The 22748-nt window shown below is 46.0% G+C and overlaps 1 protein-coding gene across 1 annotated transcript in view; it reads right to left on the reverse strand.

The window, feature by feature from the left end:
• ABL1 (ABL proto-oncogene 1, non-receptor tyrosine kinase) overlaps window positions 1-22103 on the reverse strand; it is a 32613-nt gene extending 10510 nt beyond the window's left edge. The window contains exons 1-4 of the mRNA XM_008940995.1: window positions 22019-22103; window positions 12625-12798; window positions 11176-11471; window positions 4238-4510 (exon numbers count right to left, since the gene is read on the reverse strand). Coding sequence (XP_008939243.1) covers window positions 4238-4510; window positions 11176-11471; window positions 12625-12798; window positions 22019-22103 — 828 coding nt within the window. The remainder of the gene's footprint in view (window positions 1-4237; window positions 4511-11175; window positions 11472-12624; window positions 12799-22018) is intronic.
• Window positions 22104-22748: the final 645 nt, after the last annotated feature.

Raw genomic sequence — 22748 nt, forward strand, 5'->3', positions numbered from 1 at the left:
AAAGAACTGCAAACTGACAACATAAGCCACAGTTCTTTCAAGGTAATTTTTCCCTGTAGCCACATCACAATGCTGAGGACTTAGGAACATTGGGGTTTTTGTAGAATTTGAAAATATATATATTTTTATCATTCTTATTCTAACGGAGCTTTTTGGGGCAAGAAAATCCATATCACTTTTGTGAAGGGCCTCTCTCAGGACCACTCAGGAGCTGAAAAGGAAAAATGTGCTTGTTCCTAACACAAAAAAAAAGATAGAAAGAAATAAAAAGTACAGAAGAGAAAAAAGAATGAACATAAAAGGAAGGATATGCCACAATAAAACACTTGAGAAGCTGCTGAAACACAGGCACCCAGTTCCACTGGGTAGGAGCAAGGAATTCCCCATTGAGACAAGGGGGCAGGACTGATGGCAGCCACCCCACCACCAAAAGCCCAAGGTGTCACAGACTTCATTTCTGGCATTTAGAGCCTGACCCACAACGTAGCTGTTCTGGGCAGCCGTGTCACCACCTGTTTGTTGAATGCCACAAAGTCAATTGGCAAAGCACAAACCCAAAGAAGATACAATCTTGCTCAAAAGACATGCTTTCTGAAGCAAACGTGCTCCAAATGGCTGGAAGGTCATTTCAAAGTGGTGCAAAAAATAATACAGATCTATTCCTAAAGCAATGTTTCTTTCTATATCCATATTTTTTTTTCATTGATGGATTAATGTTGACAGGCTACATGGACGAAGTGTTTTAAGGAAGGATTGGAAAGGATTTACTGCTGCTGGTGAGAATGATAACAGTGGGCTGCTGCTCTAAGATCCAGCCAGCTCTCTGCTTTGCAGTTAGCAATGAGAACATTATTCCAACAGTTTCATTCAATCATTTACTATTTGTTGCCAATTAGCTTGATTGGCAGCTGTGATTTGCTGAACACATTCTGTCAAAACTAATAGCCCAAAGGTCCTCGTGAGCAGAACCTTAAACTGTTTTCTTTGGCAAAGGAAACTGCGTTAATAATCCAGGTTGCAAAATTACCCTAAATATGCATTTATCTTATGCACACTATGCAAACTCTCTAAAGGTTGCTCCTCTGAACAGCTGTTCATTGTTTTAAGCCTCTTACCTCTCCCTGACCAAATTAATAAGAAGGATACATAGAGAGAACTACTGTAACAACAATCTCTCTGAAAATCTGATCTCACGTGCAGGATCAAGCTTAACCAGCTTCCATCTTCCTCTGTATAAAACCACAGCAGAAATAAAACTGTTCTGGCTGTACAATATTCTCCTAGCACGCCACAGCATTAAGGGATGCCAGGGCTGCACCCTGCCTAATTTAAAATACAGGCTTCTCTGCTGGGGAGAAAGTAAAAAAACAAAGAAAAATAAAAAGTGTTAGTCCTAGAGAATGCAGACTGGAGGAGTGCAGTAAGAAACGTGCTGAAATGCCCAGCTCACAACAGTTCAGCCATTAAATGGCCCTCATGGGGAACAACCTTTGGCCCCAGACACAGCAGGCTGTCCAACGCTGTGCAGGTCACAAAGCTCCACTCCCAGTTATTGCAGCCACTGCCTACCCACCTCATGCTCCTTTCCACCAACGTCAGGTGGAAAAACACAAATGCAGAGTGTGTTCTGTTATGGTAACAGACCCTTGTAAATACTGATGTGTCCTGTGCAACGCACTGAGCTCCCAATGACATATAGACAAAGCTGGTGAAGGGTCTGGAGAACAAGTCTGGTGAGGGGCAGCTGAGGGAGCTGGGGGTGCTGAGCCTGGAGCAAAGGAGGCTCAGGGGAGACCTTCTGGCTCTGCACAGCTCCTGACAGGAGCCTGGAGCCAGGTGGGGGTCGGGCTCTGCTCCCAAGGAACAAGTGACAGGACATGAGGAAATGGCCTCAAGTTGTCCCAGGGGAGGTTTAGATTGGACATTAGGAAAAATTTCCCCAAAATGGTTGTCAAGCCTTGGAACAGGCTGCCTGGGGCAGTGGTGGAGTCCCCATCCCTGGAGGGGGTTCAGAGCCATGCAGATGTGGTGCTGAGGGACATGGTGTAGCAGTGACCTGGCAGTGCTGGGTTAATGGTTGGGCTTCATGATTTTGAAGGTCTCTTCCAACCAAAAGAATTCTATGATTTTAACAGAAACTTCTTGAGGACCAGAACACTGTCTACAACTTCCCAGTTAAACACAGCTGAGGAGCAGTGTGTGCTGCTTTCATTGCCTTCTTGCATGATGTAGGGTTTTGCACCAGCTAAGAGCTACATTTAGACACCAGACACAGAAGTGAACCACAAATGGGTGTTTGGAAGCATCACTATCTAAAAAGAAGCTGAAACCATTTTTTTCCCCCTCTTTGTTTTCCTTCCCCTTTATTTTTCCTGGAGAGGTATCTGAAGTACACGGAGAAGGAACAAGAAGAGCTATATAAAGTTTTGAAAAATATTCTCTCAGAGGAAAATAAAAGTGAGTCATTTGAACGTTTGTGCAGAAGCTGCAGAGGGCTTGTTTTTCCCTGTAGAACTGGGATATAAATGTAATTTTAAAATGTTGCCCAAAACTTTGAAAAAAGCTATAATCCCACATGTCAGGCAGCAGACTGATGGATTTAAGGAAGGCAGATTATAAATTTGCTTTTAAGCATAGTTTTAGTGTGCATAATTGCAGGTTGAAGTGTTTCTCAACTCTCTTCTTGGTTATTCTTACATTTCCCAGTGGAACGTGCTGCTCCATACTACATTATGAACCACTTTTAGTCATGTTTCATTAAATATTTATTTGATATATTTGAACCAGTCATGGTTTTTATTAAGGTTTCTCCTTATGCACAAACAGATTTTATGGCATAACATGCAATTTGCCTTTGTTGATGGGTTTTAGAGAGAAGAGAATGAAAGCAACAACTACAGTTTGGAACAAAATGAGAAATCTGAAGACGCTGGGTATCCTCACACTGCAACCAGCAGCAGGAAAGGAGATGTTACAGCAAACAATGTTCTAGGGAAGAAGTGGTCTCTCCTTTCCACTATAAACAGGCATTTTGTTGAACCTGGTCACATCCCAGCTCCACCTGCACCACAGTGCTCCCGAGTGTGCCCTGAGGTCCCCAGCAGGCTGGATCAGGGCAGGGACAACACTAGGTGTCACTGGCTCCCTGTGCAAGCTGGCGCTTGGACTCTCCTCCACTGGGGAGCAGCAACAGGATCTCCAGAGTACAAAAAAAGGCCAAAATGAAAATAATTTCTGCAACCATAGCAACCCAGAAATACCGAGGTAGCCGCTGCTCAGAGCGCAAGGAAGAAATATTTTCCCCAAATCAAGGAAACGTTCCTCCCCTGACACTAAAGCATCTACACAGCTCTCTCCACTTCAAAATTTCTACTGAAACAAAACAAAAAGAAACAAACAAAAAACCCTGTTCTGTTTGTTTCTGCATGGCCAAACCACATCCCCATCTGAGGAGAGAGAACACGGTGTCAAGTTAGTGTAAACTCTTATTAAGCAATCAAATGCAATGCATGTGGAAGGTGCCAGAAGATCTCAAGACATTTTTATAAACATAAATGAAGTAAGCAATGACCTTATGAACTCACAGAGCATTATTTGCATTTCAAGAGGCAAGGAAACCAAGACACACAAACCAGGGAGCAGAGCCAGAAACAGAACTGACTATCCAGTTCCTCATTAAGGCCACTTATGAATTGTAATATATTTTATCCTGGATACACTTTTTTCTCCTCTTGTATCTTTTGATAAGGAGCAGCTGTGAAGAATTGCTTAAGATTTCTAGGTACCCAAGGAGTTTGTCTTTTGGGAAAGACACATCAGACAGAAAATCAAGACACGTAAAGCCTCCCTGAAGCACGGCCTTTGAATTTTATGTGGACTGACTCACAATCCACCATTTTTCTTAATACACCAGCTTGTCTGTGTTCATCTGTGAACAGCTCAACCTTTGCCACACCCTGCATGTGAGACACCACGGCACTATTTGCTTTTCTAAGGTTTCATCAGTTCTGAAGGAAAAATTGTAACTAAACAAAAGAGGATGTTAACAGCACAAGTGTTTCAGGTATCATTTAAAACCACAATAGGATCAAGCTCTTTCAAAAATACTCAATTCCAAGCCTCCAGCACAGAAAGGAGGTGCTGTCAACAACCCAACTGCCAAACCGGGGTTGAGGGCAGGCAGCCAGCTTGAACTCACCTCCCGTTGAATAGGAACACTCAGAGATTTGAGTCCTACCTTCAGAGTCTTCACAGCCACCGTAAGGTTGTACTTCTTCCAGACTCCCTCGTAGACCTCTCCATACTGGCCTCCACCCAGCTTGTGCTTCATGGTGATGTCGGTGCGCTCGATCTCCCACTTGTCGTAGTTGGGAGACACGCCGTAGATGGTGGGCTTGTTGCGCTTGGGGGCCGGGTAGTGCAGAGTGGTGATGAGCCCATCTGCCACCGTGGAGTGATGATGGACCAGCTCTGCTAAGGTGTTGAAGCGACTCTCCGAAGAGACGTACAGCTGGGAGCAAAGAGGAAGAGGAAGGTCACCCACATAATGCTCGTCAGAGCATTCATACGTAGGAACGACTTATAAAACTGGGAGAGCAAAGTGTGACATCACTTCTGTTTGACCTGCAGCACCATGAGCTCCACCAGCTCTGTAGCTCCTTCTCAGAAGCTCAGACCTGAGAATAATCAACACTCACATGGGAAATGCACAGACTCAGGAGAAAATACATGCACTTTGCTTAGCCTATGGACAGCATGACTGCTGACAGCATTAGAATGGCGTGCTGTTGCTTGAAATGTCTTTTTTCAAAAGGCTGGTCAGTAAAGATTGGGGGGCACATCCTGGAGAGTAGGGGGTGGTCAACTTCAGTGCCTTGATTCCATTGTTACTATTTTGGTTATGACATCTTCATCTGCCTAAATTCTCCTTGAAGTGTCACTAGCAAGCTGGTGGCTTCCTTGCTCTTGGCCTAAGCTCTGGATAGCATGAAGGCAGGCAGCCAGCCTGCTCCATTCTTGTGATGGGCACCAATCAATAACACAGAAGTAAAATCATTACCACTGAATGAGCACCTGCTGTGAGGCAGATAACCCATATTTGTTACCTTCTTAACATTTATACAGAAGATCCATTTTAAGCCCAAAAGCCCACTAAAGACAATGGACAAGGCACTCCCTACCACCAGAGCTTTGTATTTCCAGTTTGCACACTCAAAGCCAGTCTTCCACTACAAAAAGCTAGAAAAGTGATTTTTAAAAAGTGACACTGATAAGATGCAAAGGAGAGGGAGAAATCTTTATATCAAAGTGCAACAGCCTATGCTGGACGCAGCACACAGAGGATGGAAGAGCTCCACCTCTCACAAGGCACCAATGCCTGGCAAGGGACAACCTCCCAGAAGAGCAGCACTGTGTTAGCCACCCAGGTTTCTGTCCAGTCCACATACTGTGACGTGAGTGTGAGGCACTGACAATAGCTATGACCAAGCCTCCCAAACACTTCTGACTCGCTGGATGTGCACTCAATGGTTTGTGCATCTGCAGAGGCCACCTCTCTGGCGTTTTGGTAGGCTGGGAAGTTGACAGTGCTGCCAGGCATCCAAATATCCCAGATTTAGGGTCAAGTTCTGCTTTTTCCATCTAGAAAGCACTTTTGCATGGAAAAAGAAAATGTGTCTGTGAAGCTCCAGTAATAAGGGAATATGCCCAACAGAAAAGGCAGATGCAATTGGAAGAAAATTTTAAAAAAATCTCAAACACATTTGCAGGGAGACCCAAAACGACCCTCAGGCTTGAGTAAAGCTTTTGGACTGGAGACTGGCAATTCCTGCATGGATGCTCTTGCTTTGCAGGCATCTTTTACTATACAAACCCAAAATGAGAATGAGAGGCATATTCTAACATATATGAGAGCTTAGTCACTACAGCTAAGAAAAGGTGAGTGAAAAGAGCAGCCATGGCATCCAAGCAAGTCCAAAGGGACAGACACAAGTGCCTCTCCACCTCAGGACCCTGCTTCCCCAAACCCCTGCCTAAGTTTATGAGAATGAGCCTCATGTTTATGTGTGTATGGTAACTATTAGAGTCAGAACTGGCAAAAGCCACCATCCTGGGTATGTCACAGAATTATTTGAAAGAGCTGCAGAAAGGTAAACTGCTCAGCTCAGGCGTGCAGTGGAAGCCAGCAAGGGTAAAACACACAGATGTGAACCAGCCCACAGATCAGTCACAGACACACTAGACTACTGCAAGGGGCAGGGTGGCCACTGGCTGTCAAGCTATGGCCTTCCTAACAGAATGATGGCCCCAGTAAGGTTTCTGGGGAATTATTTAGCATTTATATAGCACTTATCTTCCAAAAAAGGCAACTATGTTGTTGAAACCTGCCTCCTCGGTGCTGAGTAATCAGCACTGGATTAACCCCTGGTTAATTTTAACTCCTGGTTAAACCAGCATTTCCTCTGGTGGCAATGGCACCTGGGCCTGGGGGAGTGGGAAAAAATGCAGTGGTCAAACTGTCTGTGAGCCACTTGAGCTAAAAATCACACCATTAACTACTCCGGTGACACCACACACATTTTTGGATGTGCAAGAGCATTCAAAGCAGAGGGGTTTACACCCTGGGGCTGGAGAAATCTACTTTCCCTTCACTCTTGTCTCTCTTTTCTTACCATTGCCAATAAAACCCACTCCCATGGAAACTTTATCTCTAAAAAATAAAGGTATCCTCCTGGAGAGCATGTTCTCAACCTTCTGCCAGAGTGAGTCAGATTTTTTTTTGGTAAAGTAACTGGACTCAATCTCATTTCAACACTATGATTAAAAAAGAAACAAACCACCTTTCATGGTCAAAGAGTTGAAATCACCTTAGAAACAGATGTTCTGAGAAAAGTAACAACATAAGAGAGGCTTTCACAGCTGCCTGGCTTGGACCACTGAGCATTAGCCAGTACAACCACGATTTAAAACAAGTCATGCCTGTTTGGGAACAACTTGTAGTACTAGCAGTCCACGTTACACTGAGGACTAAAATAAAGAGATATGGATGTAGAAAATTATGCTGAACTCCAGGACCACTTGGAAGTATCAGAGAAGTCTGGAGAAGGAAGTTGACCATGCCTTTATGATGGCTTATATCTCATGACCTCAAAATCTCATGGAAATTAAAGATATCTGTATTTTGTGTGATCTTTCGTGTTACACGATCTTGTTACAGATGGAGAAAGAAGCTAAATACATGGTCACAGGTTTCACAGGGCACCTGTAGCAGGATGGGGAACAGAAGAGGATCACCCTGTCCAGGCCATACTCTATGTCTTAACACACAGGAAGTTTTCCATTTCCATTAAAAACCCCACAACCACCCACTGAATGTGCTCACTCTGTAGGCAGGGTTTTTCTAACCTGTCAGTGATTACATCTCAACACTGACTCTCCGAGGCCTAGTGCTCCATCAGCACTACTGGGAATGCGAGTTACGCCCTGTTCAAATCTCCATCTGGAATCTGGAGCACGTAGCAGGAGCTGAGGAAGCAGAGACAGAAGGAGCTGAGGAAGCAGAGACAGCAGCTATGAACGGCACGCTGCCGACGAGCCCAGCGAGCCACACGTGCTGCCTGTTCACTGCTACCCCCCTCTCCTCTGACCCCAATTACACCAAGCCTTAACTCCAGCTTCTTGCTGGAAATAATAATTTCTCCAAGAAAACCACCCAGTGCTGCTAATGGTACTCAGAAAGGTCCCAGACTCAGTGTTTCTGTAGCACATGAGGTTAGCAGGGACTCTGCTTCCCAGCTACATTGTTGACACGCTGTTTGGGCAATTTTCAAAGAATCTTTTTGGTTGGAAGAGACCTTCAAAATCATGAAGCCCAACCATTAACCCAGCACTGCCAGGTCACTGCTACACCATGCCCCTCAGCACCACATCTGCATGGCTCTGAAACCCCTCCAGGGATGGGGACTCCACCACTGCCCCAGGCAGCCTGTTCCAAGGCTTGACAACCATTTTGGGGAAGAAATTTTTCCTAATGTCCAGCCTAAACCTCCTCTGGCAGAGCTTGAGGCCATTTTCACTTGTCCTATTGCTTGTCACTTTGAGGAAGAGACCAACTCCCACCTGGCTCCAATCTCCTTTCAGGGAGTTGTTGAGAGCCTGAAGGTCTCCCCTGAGCCTGCTTTGCTCCAGGCTGAACAAGCCCAGGTCCCTCAGGGGCTCCTCACAACACCTGTGAGGTGCATACTGCCTGTCAAACTGTAACACAGGTCCTGTTCCAAGCACCTTGGCTTGTACATTTTAGCTACACATTTGCAGCTTCTGTCACCAGACCACATCTCTTTCTCCTGGATGGTATATAAGTGTGGTTAAATCTGGTCCTGTTAACCTGATGGGATTTCTCCCTCCTCAGTCAGCAGACAAGACTGAACAACCACACAAAAAAATCCATGAAGACCCATGATAAAGGAGTGAGTCTGCATCCATTTTAGCCACTGGAGGGTCCAAGAGACTCAAGCAGGACCCATGTGTCAAATGCTGTGGATAGCAGGACTGAAGAACTGGCTGGACAATGCTGTTTATTCAGTTGGGTTACTCAGCCGGAGGCTTTGCCTCAAGTACTATCAAGTCAGGAAAACCAAGTTCTCTGTACCACAGAAGTGGTTTACTAGGTGACTAGCTGCACCATGCCAGCCAAATCAAGAAAGGTCACTTATAATGAAACCTTCCTTAAAACAAACAAAAAAACCCCAACAGAACATTTAATGGATCATATTCTTCTGGATCACCTTTTAACTGGGAAATAAAGAAAACATTTCCTGAGAATTTTTCTTTTTTTTAAAGTTGTTGAACCCCAATGCATTCAGTATGCTGAAATTAAGACACAACCCTCTGATCCCCTTCCTAGACACTTCAGCTTTATCAGGAGAAAGCCTGGGCAGGGCTCTGCAATGCACAGCACACCTCCGTGTTGAGCAGCAGCAGCTCCACATTTCTCTAATACCTCTTTCTCCTGATAGCATCTTCTCTCTGTCACAGGATATGATCCCACCAAAGCCATTCATCCTTACTGCAGCACTTGCAGATATTAAATCCCCCGGACAGGCTGACTAATGATCCAGCAGGCTGGGAAGGCCCCAGGTGCTCAGGGAGCTCAAGGTAAGAGCCTTCCTTCAGCAGAGCCACGCTCTGCTGCGAAGCGCGTAATCGAGTATGACACGAGCAGCTCAGTGTGGAGAACCTGCTCCAGCAGCCTCCATTTCACAGAGGGAAAAGTAAAGTAAGGCTATTAGCTCTTTCTCCTCCTAGCTCCTCAGCTTTCACAGCTGGGAACAGGGCTCTGGGAGGGCACAGCATCCCCTAACCCAGCAGCAGAGCGGGCAGCACGGCTGCTGCTAGGCACTGCCCAGCTCATTAATGCCAATTGAAACTGATGTGGTCTAACACACCAGGCTGCAAACTGCACACAATGCACAGATGTGGCAAATGGCCCCTTCTGCAGGGGTGCTGGCAATGGGGAGGGCTGTGGCTACCTCTTCACTTGCCCCTGTGCCAACAGCCAACACCCTGGAGACCCAATTCTCAGTCAGTGGCACATCTCAGTGTTCTATTTCTAACCACTGCCAGCTCCAGATCTACCTCAGTGCATTGTGCTGACCTGCACCTTTTCTCAAAAACACCAATTCAAGCAACTCTGTGGAGAATGAACAGTTAACATGGCTAATACAGACCCAAAAGGATTATTGTAGCTCTGCAGAACTGGTTTTTGGGATAAAAGCAGCTCTGCTGGGATGAAAGCCTTCATATGCCAAGCCCTTTTCCAGCTGAAATGGAGAACATGTGCTGGCACACCACGGCCACATGCTTATTTACACCAGCCAAGGGAGGCCCCGGTTCAAAACGTTCACATGTGAAGGTTGCTCATCTGCCAGCATCAATGTGAAGAGAAGGAATATCAACCACAAAGACAGGAGGAGGAATAATACTCCTGATTCCCACGTATGCTTCAAGTACACTGCACGTCAGCATTTCACAGTGCCTGTTCCAACCATGGTGTGTCTACGTGGGAGGAAAAAGGAAGAATCAAAGTGTCGTAACTTGGAAAGATGTTGTCTTGAATTACATGGTCAGAATTGTCTCAATTACAATCTGTTTGCTAAAGCAGCCAAAATGTATTTCAGTACTGATCAAAATCTGTTTATCTTATTAAAGGTTTTAGAAGGATGAGTCTGATAAATGGGAAACCCTACGTACTGGCTTCCCTGTGTTTTCATACTAATGATTTTGCTGTCAACACTGATGTAATAAAGCTCTCTCAGGCTGAAGGAAAATTAGCCACTACTATACTTGATTTTTCTATTTTTTTTTCTTTTTAAATACTTTGATGGCACGAAATTTGTCATCTACTAGATGCTGGCAAGAAGAGCCTCGGCAGCCATGCTTCAGACCCACACTTCAACTCCTGCACAGGATCTACAGAGACACTGCTTAAAATAGATGTGTTAAAACCCAATTCTTTCCATAATCCAATGCCAGCAGAAATGTTTCCATGAAATTCAAACAAAAATCTGTGGAAAATTAAACTTTTATGCTAACATTCCTCTGCAGCATCCACAAAGCACAGCATCACAACACTGCTACAGCACACAACAATCCAGAAGGAGTAAAAAGGGGAAACTACAGAGAGGCCCATATAAAAGTGAAAGTGCCTACCCGTCTCCAATGAGCACGCTGAAAAACTGTAGAGAAATCAAAACAGTAATTAAAAATACTGCAGAACAGCTCAGAAGCATTCTGTCCCTAATATTTCCAGGATTATCAGCAACAGGTGCTGATTTGGCAGTCGAAGTTATTATCTTTTGAATATACGGGATAAGAATTCATCCTCAGAATTCTTAATGATATCGATTACATTCAGCTCTGATGTAACTCTGGTATCTCCCACCTTGAAGTGCTTCACTACTGAGCTATATTAGACTGGCCAGAAGTTTGCTGAAGTACTAAAATTGTTTTGTCACAGCCACGTCAGAATCTCACAGTTTACTGTAACTACACAGGACAAACACCGTGAGCAGGGTTCAGAACCGCGCAATTCGACTGCTGCTACTCGACCCTGTGCAGCCAGTGGGTAAAGTACACCAGGAAGGTTTTCCTTCGTGGTCTGGCCAGCCCCCAGCTTACCTTTCCATCGGAGGCAGTGTTTATCCTGTAGTGGTACACCCTGCCCTCGTACCGCAGGGAAATGGATCTCTGGCCAGGGCTGCTCTCACTCTCTCGCACGAGGAAGCTGCCGTTGATCCCGCTGCTCAGCAGGTACTCGGCTGCGTTACGAGACACCGGCCCGTGGTACCAGGAGTGCTTCTCCAAACTATTCACTGGGGTGATGTAGTTGCTGGGCACCCAGCCTTGTCCGTTCTTGGTTTGGGCCTCGCACCATTCCCCGTTGTGGTTGTAGCCCAGGACACGCAGCTTTTCACCTTAGCGCAAGAAGAAAATGTATTTAGACGTGGCAAACCTAGGAGCTGAGGACAAAGACAGGATCAAGGGACTGCTGGAGAGTGTCCAGCAGAGGCTAGGAAGATGAGGGGACTGGAGCATCTCTGTGATGAGGGAGGCTGAGAGCCCTGGGGCTGGTTCACCTGGAGAAAAGACTGAGAGGGGATCTGATCAATGCTTATTAGCATCTAAATGGCGCAGGTCAAGAGGCTGGGGCCAGACTCCTGTTAGTGGTGCCCAGTGACAGGACAAGGGGCAACAGGCACAAAGTGGACCCCAGGAGGTTCCACCTAAACATAAGGAAAAACATTACTTTGGGGGTGCCCGAGCCCTGGCCCAGGCTGCCCAGTGAGGTTGTGGAGTCTCCTTCTCTGGAGAGATTCCAAAACCACCTGGGTGCCATCCTTGTTCTGAGTGACCCTGCTGGAGCAGGGGGGGTGGATGAGACAATCTCTAGAGGTCCCTTCCTACTCCCACCATGCTGGGATTCTTTCTGGCTAGCAGACCATTAAATAATCTCGTATAAGAACAGGTATCTGACTGAGCAGGGAGCATGAGTGTTTCTTTAAGCTTGATAAGAGCCCTCAAAATCAAATAGAGTCACATGCAAGCTTCAGGATTAGCAAGGCTCTTGTGTAGTTCTGCACCAGCTCTGGTACTGCTTGAACTTAAAAAAAAATTAATCCAGCAAATTTTACTTAAACTGAGTTTGCCTGATGGGGCTAGAGGAGTGGATAAACAATAAAAATAGGAAGGTAAGCAGATGTGACCTGGGGTACACATAAGGAACATAAGAAAACATTGTATCTGTACAGTCATTCTTCATATAGGGACTGTTTCGGAGAACCATGAAAATGGTAGAGGGCAGCCTCTAAAATGAGCTTAATTTCTCAGTTCAAATTCTCACTCCCAATGGAGACTTTAGTTTTGGCAGTTACTTGCCCAATGCAAAAACTTCAGACAGTTTTAACCTTTTAAACAGTTATGACTTTGTGAAATATCTGTATTTGTTTAAGAATTCTCACAGTAAAAAAAATTCTACAGGGTTTAGTGTATAACTCAGTTACCCTGCAGTGGCTTTTCTCTCTGTGCTGCCCCAAGCACTCCCAGGACAGCTCTGCCCAGCCATCTTACCTTTAGTTATGCTGAGAGTGTTGTCCCCACTCGCCACAAAGTCATACAGTGCAACAAAGAGATGGGGGTCATTCTCACTAGGACAGGACAGGAGGTTTTCCTTGGAGTTCCAGCGAGCTGCTTCGCTCAGACCTTGGGGCTCGAAGTCTGACACTACTGGTCTCTGAAGGGCTTCTGGAGGAGAATTGAGAGAGAAAGACCGAGAGAGAGAGAGGAAAAAGGTTCATTTTTGCTGATAAAAGTCATTTAGTTAACCCATCCCCTCTGATTTTCTAAGTTATATTGTTTCTTCACACGTGTGCTCCTCGTGTCAGAGGACAGATACAGACAGCACTTCAGTGCAGATCTCCTGCCACACAGGCAGTACCCCCTTGTTGCAGAGCTGTCCCCCAGCTCCTGCCTCCATGGCACACAGGAGAGGAAAAGTCCCTCTCCCTCCCTCCAGTTCATGCTGCTCACGTAGGCTGTTTGCTGCTTGTAAATCCTTTGGCTCAGGCCTAACTGCTGGAATGGTTAGATTTGAAAACAAACCCAAGACCTTTAAAAGCTAAATCCCTTAATTATCCTATAAATGAAAACGCCAAAATATGCAGCACAGAAAGCCAGGCAGGGTGAGATTTATAAGACATGGTATTTAAGAATGAGATATGTACTTCCGTTCCTCACAGCGTTTTTATCATTTCTCTTTTTATTTGAGTACAAGGTTGTGTCCTTTTTGTTGTCCTCTCTCCTGCTTGCTGCTCTTGAAACCAGAGTGCAGTTGCGGGCATACTTCACACAGTGAGCTTTCCACATTTTTTAGGAAGCCTGAAATACTTCTAGAAGAAGAGATTCCTAAAAACTGAGCTTCACAGGTGAGTAAAAAACAACCACCAAAGTTTTTTGTAAATCACAGCACATTAGGAATGAATATTCAGTAGGCATCAGGCAAGACCAAGTAACGTGAAGGAGTTTTATTGTGGTGGCTCCTGTGAACCCTCCTCTCTGGGCCACGACTCAATCGTTTGGGGCAGTGATGCTCCAGGTAGCTGTGCCTTCCCTAGCTGTGCTGGCACAAACCCAGAACAATAAGCTGTCAAAATCTTAGCGTTTGAAAGGTTATTTTTCATCTGGATGAGTTTGTTGAGCAAGGTCAACAGCTCCACACGCAAACCAGCGCGGCTACGGGGACAGGAAACACAACACTGTGGCAGCCAGCCCCTTGCACCACAAAATGACTTTTTGGTCTTGGTATCAGCCTCTGCCTGCTCCCCCCACTTGCTGCCGAGACCCACTTCTGCACAGGTAAACACAGCAGGGCTTTGGAGGGAGAAATCCCAGGCCAAGTGTTTTCTACATTATCAGACCACCTGGGAGCACAGTTCTCTCTTTATACTTCTAACGCTCACCAGCAAGGACCTGCTACATCATGCAGTCACACCAAAATATGCTTTTAACTCTATTGCTTATTTGGTCTGGCAATCCAGCATAAATTTTACCAGTAAACCAATGAAGAACTGACACAATTGATAAAAAAAAAAACGTATGGAAGTATGTACTGGGACAGGTCCAAAATACATTTCTGATGGGGAAATGCTGAAAAAAAAACCCAACAAAACAAAACCAACCCACAAACCCCCAACCCTGCAAACAGTAACAAATCTCATTCTTCTCTAAGCCTCTGTGGAGAAAGTGCCAGTATTCACCCACAGATAATCTGGCGTCCTCGCCGCGTTGGTCAGATCACCCCTGGTAATGGCTCTCTGGGTGATTTACGACCACGTGTACTACTGTATTCTTTGGAAAAGGTAATATCATATATGTGGGCAAAGAGCAGACCAGCAAGCATACACACCAGTGGGCCCATTTTCCCAGCCAAACCCTATCTGCTTGGAGAAACTTTTTTTATAGTGAATCAGAGAAGTCAAATAACTAAATGATTTCAGAGTCAGGAAAAGTGAACCAGCGGGCCCATTTTCCCTGCCAAACCCTATCTGCTTGGAGATACTTTTTCATAGTGAAACAGAGAAGTCAAATAACTCTGCTTTCTAAATGATTTCAGAGTCAGGAAAAGTGGGGGTGTGTTGGGTGGTTTTTTTAAAGCACCTTGACATCCTTTTTTCCCCCCTCCTGTTTCCTGCAGGAGAATGTATTTTAATAGCCTGGGTTTGCTTCTAGAGGACGATAAGAAAAGAAACAGAAAATCCACTTTCAGAAAATTAAGCTATAATCATTTTACCATGAAAACGCTTTGATGCTGTCAAGCCCATTAAGCTCCCTTATCAAACACAGGGCACTGCAGTGACTGGAGATACTCCAAGGAGTTACAGCATCAGTGAACACCTGGAACAGACAGACAGCAGGGAGCTGCAAGTAGCAGAGACACAACCTCAGCGAGGAGGGACACCGTGATGCTCTCCCCCAAACACAGTACAAACCAGTACATGCCACACGGTGGGATGGACCGTAAGCTCTGTTAGGAAGGAAAATGCCTCTCCCACGGGGGACTGATTCGACAGGAAGGCAGGAAATCCAAGGCAGGCTCCTTGCCAGCTCCAGCACGATGGCAGCCCGGCAAAGGATGGCTCATGCACAGCCAGGGATGGGGGTGTGGGAGGGAAGCCAAACGCTCTGTGAGAATCCCTCCCTCGTGCCCAGGCCGCGGCGGTGCTGGGACTGACTCATTCAACACGGGTGCCAAGGTATGTGCTTTGATTCAGAGCAGGAGACAACACTGTGTCAAGCACTGAAAACACCCACCAGCTGCGGTGAGGAAGGCAAGGAAGGCTGGTTTTGCTTGATGACATCCCTACAAACAGCAACTCAGTGATAACTGCCTGCAAACTCAAGGAGTAGCAAGAGCAAGGGCTGTTAAATAAACGTATGAGAATTTGCAAAACCACAAGAATCCCCCAGTGAATAGAGAGGATGCTATGCACAGATGGGCTCTTATCCTCTGCAGCCTCCCTGTCAAGCCCCTGCTCAGCCACTGGCACCCCAACAGGGATGCTCACTGTGTGCGCAGGAGAGATGCAAAACCCAGCTCCTGGGTTGGGTTAGGGATGGTGCTTCCAGAAGGTAGGAACCCCAAGTCAAGAACTGAGGTGGGGAAGACAGCAGCTGAATGAAGTTTGAGGGGAGGATGAGGCCCTGAGTCAACACAGAGAGGAGAGTAAAGGAAAGAGCAGAGTTGTGGTGACCCGAGTGTAGCAGAAGCTTGATAGACCGTGACAAAACACACTTTTAAAGGTCTGGGCCCCAAGAGGAGGCTGTCAGCAGACTCAGGACAAAAACCCATGAAGCGAGAGAAGCAGACAGGACATGTCCATCTGGGAGCCACGGCTGTCAGCAGTATCCCCCCGAGCTGCTCTCTAGTAAATCTGCCCAGACATTGCAGTCCTTCAGAGCAGGAACTAGACACTGCTGCTCACACGTATTGAGGGCTTTTCTCAAACACTCTACAGCTTCTTCACCTCCTACTGCTGACTTTAACTACAGTTTCACAGCTCTGCTGAGCTCTTCAGTGGGCCAGATTCCTCCCAGTGAATCAGCCCGGCTGCTGCACCTACAGGAGGGTATCCTGGCACAGCCACGGGGCAGGGAGTGAGCGTAATTCAGTCTGTTATCTCTGCACTGTGATTCCTTCCACGCATCCACTTTGTCTTCTGCTGCAGCCCAGCAAGACTGTAATTTATAACTTTGATCATACTGGGCTCTGGAGGACACCTGGCTCCCCGGGAGGTGTCCCGAGGCAACGATGTAATTCAGTTCTCCACTCACAGCAACTAAACGACGACTCTTAATTAAAGCAGAGTAGACTTCGAAGTAAGGCAACAACAGCTTTTATTTTGAGGCATTAGCCATAAGATTGTCTTCAATTCCCCCTTAAATGAAGTTGTTACCAGGAGATATGTTTGCACACTAAGAGGTTTCATAAGTGTAACTATCTCCTGCTAATGCCTGGTTATATGAAGTCATGAATCATTGTTAGGGACTACGTAGGAAATTCTCAGATATGAACAATTCTGGTCTAGACTAATGAAAGCAAATTTCCTCAGTAATTTAAGGGAAGAGTTAGAAAACAGGCAGAAGCACACAATTACACTCTGCTCCTCCACAGTCCCAAGGGAAGGAAGAGACCTCCTGTCTCCCTACAAAACAAACATCCTGTGGGCTTACAAACTGTGCTGGCATTTTTTCCACAAGGTTTCTAGAGCGAGAGAGCACAGAACACATTTACTAAATTCTTTGGAGGTACAGCACGTGCTGCCTAAAGCTTCTCCTTTCCCTGCATTCCCCCTACTCTCCTTTTCCCCTGGAAGAAATCAGAAGTGGCAGAATATCTATGCAGGTTTAATACACCCAAATGTTCCCAACTCTGGGCACCTATGATGGAGCAGCTGCCTCTCCAGGGAACCTTGTGGATTCCCTACATCTGATGGAATATGGATTTTAAAAAATAATACTAAAATAAATCTGTCAACCAGGTCTTTCCAAAAAGAGGGAAGATTTCATGTTTTCTTTCAGACTCATCCCTCTGTCACCCACTCCACAGCACAGGCCATACAACCTTCTGTAACAAAGGCTATCCCTGGTGCTTCTGGTCTTGGCTGACATTTGGGAAGTCTACGTTCTTACAGCCAGCATGAGGACAAATGATCACTTTTATCAAATTCTGTAGTCCTATACAGAGATAAGAAGTGCACAAACAGACCCAGCCTCTCTCAGCCAGACTCACTCCTCCTTTGCTGCCCTATTTCCACCCCCAGTAAAGTGCTACTGTCCTGCAGGCAGGCTGGGCTCCTCGCATGGCCACCAGCAACCTCCAGCACTCTACACACTGACAACCAAGTCTCCTGAATGCCAGCAGGAGAGAACACGGCCACCCATGGCTCCTGCTGCACTCCCCACGCACAACCTGGCCCTCCCAGGCAGCTGCAGTGTTTTTTCTTGTCCAACACTAAGCACTCCTGATGAGGTGCCTTCTTGCACCTTCCCAAGAGATGATTCCATCATCTTGGGGCTTTGGTTAGTGGTGGGTTTTCTTTGGTTGGTTGTAGGTTTGCTTTTTTCCTTTGAAAGTTCACTCCTGTATGAGCCTGCAGGTTCCACTTGAGTTCACTGGTCGAGTTTATTCCCTTTATAAACCCTTAGTGACCCAGTAAATACCACCTTTCTCCAGCCAGCTAATCACAGTTGTAGATGTATGGAGTGGAAACAGTGGGAATGGCAGAAATTTGGATTTTATTCCCAAATCTGCTACTAAACTGCTACCTGATCTCCTATTCCAACCTCTGGGAGAGGAAGGGGAAAGTAACTAGATCCAAGTGAATTTCAATGACACTTGCCTACTTCTGAAAAGTTTTACAATTTTTGTTTTGGTTTCCTTACTAAAGAGCAGAAGGTTTGTTCATTTCTGAGCCCTGGGGAGGGAAAGCTCCAAGCAAGAATGATTGAAATTTACTGTTTTAGTTCCCCATTTTAATAAGCAGCCCAAGACCACTCAGGGAACGACTAACATGTCTGTGGATGATCAGTTTTAGGTCTGAAGACAGCTACAGCTTTCCCCTGAAATGATACTCCCTTCCTCACCACAACCCATGGGAAATAGTAGCAAGCATCACCACCCAGATATTTTAATTAGGATGGGACAGACAAGAACCACTGGAACAAGCACATAACACACATAACTGTGAGGCCATTACAAAGCCAGAAACGTATTTAAAAGCAAGAATTCTACTGAGTGATAGTAGATGAGGGGCCAAGAGGTGAGGAGCAGAAAATAGCTAAGGAAGACAGGAAACAAACAGAAGGCTCTTCCCTGGGAGGCAGCAACACCATCCTGATGCACTGATTCTTCCCAACAGATGGATGAAAAACCTGCCTGCTGACCCCAGTGACACCAGGGCAGGGAGAGTCACTGGCATTGCACATTTGGGTCTGGCTCAATATGGACCCAAATGTATAGAAGAAACTCTCCAGGAATGGGGCAATGGCTGCAGGCTGCTGCTCCTCCTCAGGCTTGTCTACTCAAGCTGTAACAAGACACATTAAAAAAAAAAAAAAGACAAAAAAAAAATCCAATCTGACAGCTGGCAGGACTGAAATCATTTCAGTTAGAAAACAAAAGACTTTTCTAGTGTCTCCTAAATGTTTTTTAAACTTTACAGAGAACACTGACAGGTTTTAAACAAGGCTTCTGCCTTTCAGTGGTAGAGCAAGCCCAAAAAGGCAGCAAGACTATTTCAGCCCCTATTTGGGACATGGACACGTTCTGTCTCCCAGATCAGATTGGCAGCAGTGCTCGCTGTGCCTCTTCCCTTCTACTCTTTACCCTTTCTCGGTGTGAAGTGGGGGAGGAATTTTGTTTGGCAAAGGCAGAAAGGAGAGAGCAGATGAGAGAAATCAGACCTCTCACTTTTAAAACAGTATTTACTAATGGGAATAGAAACAAGAGTAAAATCTGGCCGGCTCAAACATGAATATGAAATGTCAATAATTGTTAGAACCAGTTTTAACTTATTTTTGGTTCAGTTAAGAAGTGGTTCAGCTTTCCCAGGGAGCAGGCAAGCCCTCCTGTGCCCAGCACTGTGCCCAGCACGTGGATGTGGTACCTGCCATCCCTCCACGCCACCACAAACTCTACAAGCAGTCCTCATTCCTGCCAACCAACAGAGCAGAAAAGCCTTTCAGAGGAGACCACCATGAAACCCCTACACATTTCTGATCCTTTGGTCAAATGTGCCTGACTCTACATCAACCTCATCTCAAACCCAGTCCCAATACAACTGTATTTTTAAACATACTTCTTGAGAACAATAAACAGAATTGATTTTGTTACAGCCCCATGCTATTCATTAATCAAACACTGCCTTGGTTTTGTTAACACATGAGAACTAAAATAAGAAATTGAATGAGGTACAATTTCATCCATCCTCCTGGCTGCAACTGATTTTCCACGCAGCTAACAGACCTTCAATCCTTTAAGCAGTTACATTTAAGGTTTTACAGTCTACTATAGTAAAGAAACTTTCAGCTTTCCCCTCATGTCCTCAACAGCTTCTCATACAACTAGGATAACAAGAGCAGAGTTAAATCCTCCAATGATATCACCATCATCTCCTTAATCCTTTCAGAAGCTTGAGAGAGACTGTAGGACACACATGAGGATGGCCTGCCCATTGCACACTGCTCACAGGGATCCAGGGGCAACACTTTCAGCTTCTGACCCTTCACACAAACCTGCCCCCTTCTCACTGTCTGCCCAGCTTAAGTGATTTCTATCAAAATTAACAAATCCTTCTGTAAAAATTTGGTATCTTTTTACAGGTAATGCAAGCAAAGGCTTTTCACTTGTGCCCTTGGAGTAAGGGAGTTTGGGGCAAGCCACCAAACGTTTTTGAAGAGTCCTCAACAGCACATTCAACTGCACTATGATTTTATTAAGAAAGTTGATTACCACAAGGGACCTGCAGCTTTAGAAAGGAATAACAGAAAAACCTACTTTTAAACATTTTTTCCTCCAGGTGAATATAGATTCTTGCTTCTCACCCTTCTCACCAGAAGATCCACCATCAGTCACAGTGGGTCCTGGGCCACCTACATCCAAACTGTCACAGTGTTAAGGCTGCAACTGCCACAGTTGTTCACCATTAACCACTTGGATACTGGTTGAGTTTTGCTACTTTGATAGAAGATTGCTTAAAAGTTGTTTCAGTGCTCATTTCCCTTCAAAAAATCAATCCTAGTCTCAGGGAAGCAGAAGGCAGAAATACTACAGTATTTATTGTGATCATGATCACATTCTTAACTCAGTAACTGCCTACAAGACACACTGTGCTCTAATTATCTTATGCAACTGCCCGGCAAATTGGGGAGGGGGGAGTGGTTGTAACACAAACAAAAGACAAAACTTGCAAAAACAGTCAGGGCAACACCCTTGTAACATCATCCTTTCGCATTCATTTCTGCAGGGAAGAGAGGCCCCAGATGCTCGGCCTGTTCTCTCACAACAGGGCTGTGTTGAAAGATCCAAGGGCACAGAAAGAAGAGGGCCCAGCAGGGCTCAGAGCTGCTCCTCATCACACACATCCTGGCTGTGCCCGAGCAACACCACAGCCAGGGAACACAGAGAGAGGTTCTGTAGATCTAAAAGATCACTGAAGAATTCAGTTGCATAGGAAAGATGAAAATTATTCACATGCATCTGCTCAACATTAGGCTTCTGAAACTTTAAATAAATAAAGAAGTCCTCCAGAAACTGTTCTTTGATTTTAGGCAACAGCAAATTCTTCAGAGCCACTAAATCTGGTTAATACAGACTCTTGCTCCGAAATTTCTTCAAGTGGGTTTGCCGTCAGAAGCCATTTGTAGATCGAGATTCCTAACCTATGAATTTCCAAGGACCATTTCTCCACTGAATATTCGAGAGTTGAGCAACAGCGACTTGTGATAGGCCCCAGGAAATCAGCTGCTGCCTTTCGTGCCTCTGATTTGATGAGTTAGCACAGTCCTCCTGGCATGCAGATTATTTTCACTGAAGCAACATCCAGCAACACAAAAGAAGTTGAAGAAGCCCAGGGAGGCCCAGTGGGATGGACACAGCCCCATGAGCGCAGTGAGGAGGCTGGGGCTGCAGGAGGGGACCTGTAATGCTGCTCCACAGACGGGGTGTGAAGCCACACTGGGGTGAAGAACTTAACTTGCTTGAGGTCACACCAAGCAAATCCTCAGCCCAAAGTCCCCCAGCACAGTGCCTCTGCCACTAAGACTTTCAATCTGACCTAGTCAGGTCCATACGTTTAACATCTCAGTGTCTACAAATAGCCATAGCTGTGACTTAAAAATCACCTTTTAAAAGTAAACGTGCATGAAAATTCAGCTAAATGAATGCCTGTGGAAAGCAAACTCACATGGGGATAACTAAAATGAACTAAGCGATTATGTATTAACACATGCTGAAAATATTTACTGAATCTGAATTTTCATCATCGTCATCTGAATTTTCTTCTTTAGCTGGGAGTTTGTTTCATCATCTTCCTCTCGAGTCCGAAATAAGGGAGATTCTTTCCCAGGCAAAAGAGAAAAAAGATAAAGCCGAGGCCTGAAGATACGGCTTTGTTTATGGGCTCGGCAACAAGATCACTTGAAATTTTACAACCATAAATGGTAGAGCCGCGTTCCCTTTGTATACTGCAGCTAACCAAAGTCACCTAGGCTCTGGATGCCGCCTACATCCTCGGGTTCCTCTCCCCAAAAAGCCCGGCCAGGACCAAACATCTCCCCAAACCCGGCCCCAACTTGCAAGCAAGGGATAAAACTTGTGTCTGGGACAGCGACGGGGTCGGGCCGTGCCCCCTCCAGGAGCCCAACAGCCGGAGCCTGGGCTTCAACCCCGTCCCCCTTGGGCACTCACCTTCCAGGTAGCAGCTGGAGGAGGAGGAAAGCCCCTTCTTCGATTTGCAACCCACCAATTTCAAGCAAATCTCCAACATTTTCATTTGTTAGAGTTTGGCTTCGGCTGTCTGCTTTCCCTTCCCCCTCTTCAGCTTCTTCTCACACTGTTGAATTATCCGGCAAAAAGTCTAAAAAAGTCTTTTAAAAAATCCGCTGAGCGTCTGAAAAAATCCAGGAAAAATCTAAGACAAAATATCCAGGGAAAGTCTAAGAAATCCAGCGCTCTGAAAACCATTACAAGGGCGAGGGCGAGAGGCGGAAAATCCTGGGGCCCCGCATCTCCTCTCCCGGGGAGTTAACTCCAGCCATCTTCCCTCCTTCCCAACTCTTTTGGCGGGAGAGAGGAGGGAGGCGGAAAAGAGAAAAGAAAAAGAAAACGGAGGAAAATGAAACAGAAGAGCAGAGGGAAAGCCGCCCAAGGCGGGGAGTCACTTCTGCCCGCGGTTGGCGGCAGCTGCCCGCATGCCGCTGGGTGCAGGCAGAGCTGCTGGGGCTCCGCTGCCAACCAAAGGCCTGCCTCCGTGACATCAGGCAGCGAGCAACGCCCTCGCTCCTTAACCCTCCTCCTGCCTGCCCTGCCTGCCTCCGCGCCCGAGCAGAGCGCGAAAATCAACAAGTACCCCCGCCCGGGCCAGCCCTGCTCGGCTGGGGAAGGGGGAAGGCAGGATTCGGGAGGAGCGGCGCCCGCG

This window comes from Merops nubicus, unplaced genomic scaffold (genome assembly GCF_000691845.1).
Source record: "Merops nubicus isolate BGI_N331 unplaced genomic scaffold, ASM69184v1 scaffold25675, whole genome shotgun sequence".
In the NCBI taxonomy this organism is placed as follows: domain Eukaryota; kingdom Metazoa; phylum Chordata; class Aves; order Coraciiformes; family Meropidae; genus Merops; species Merops nubicus.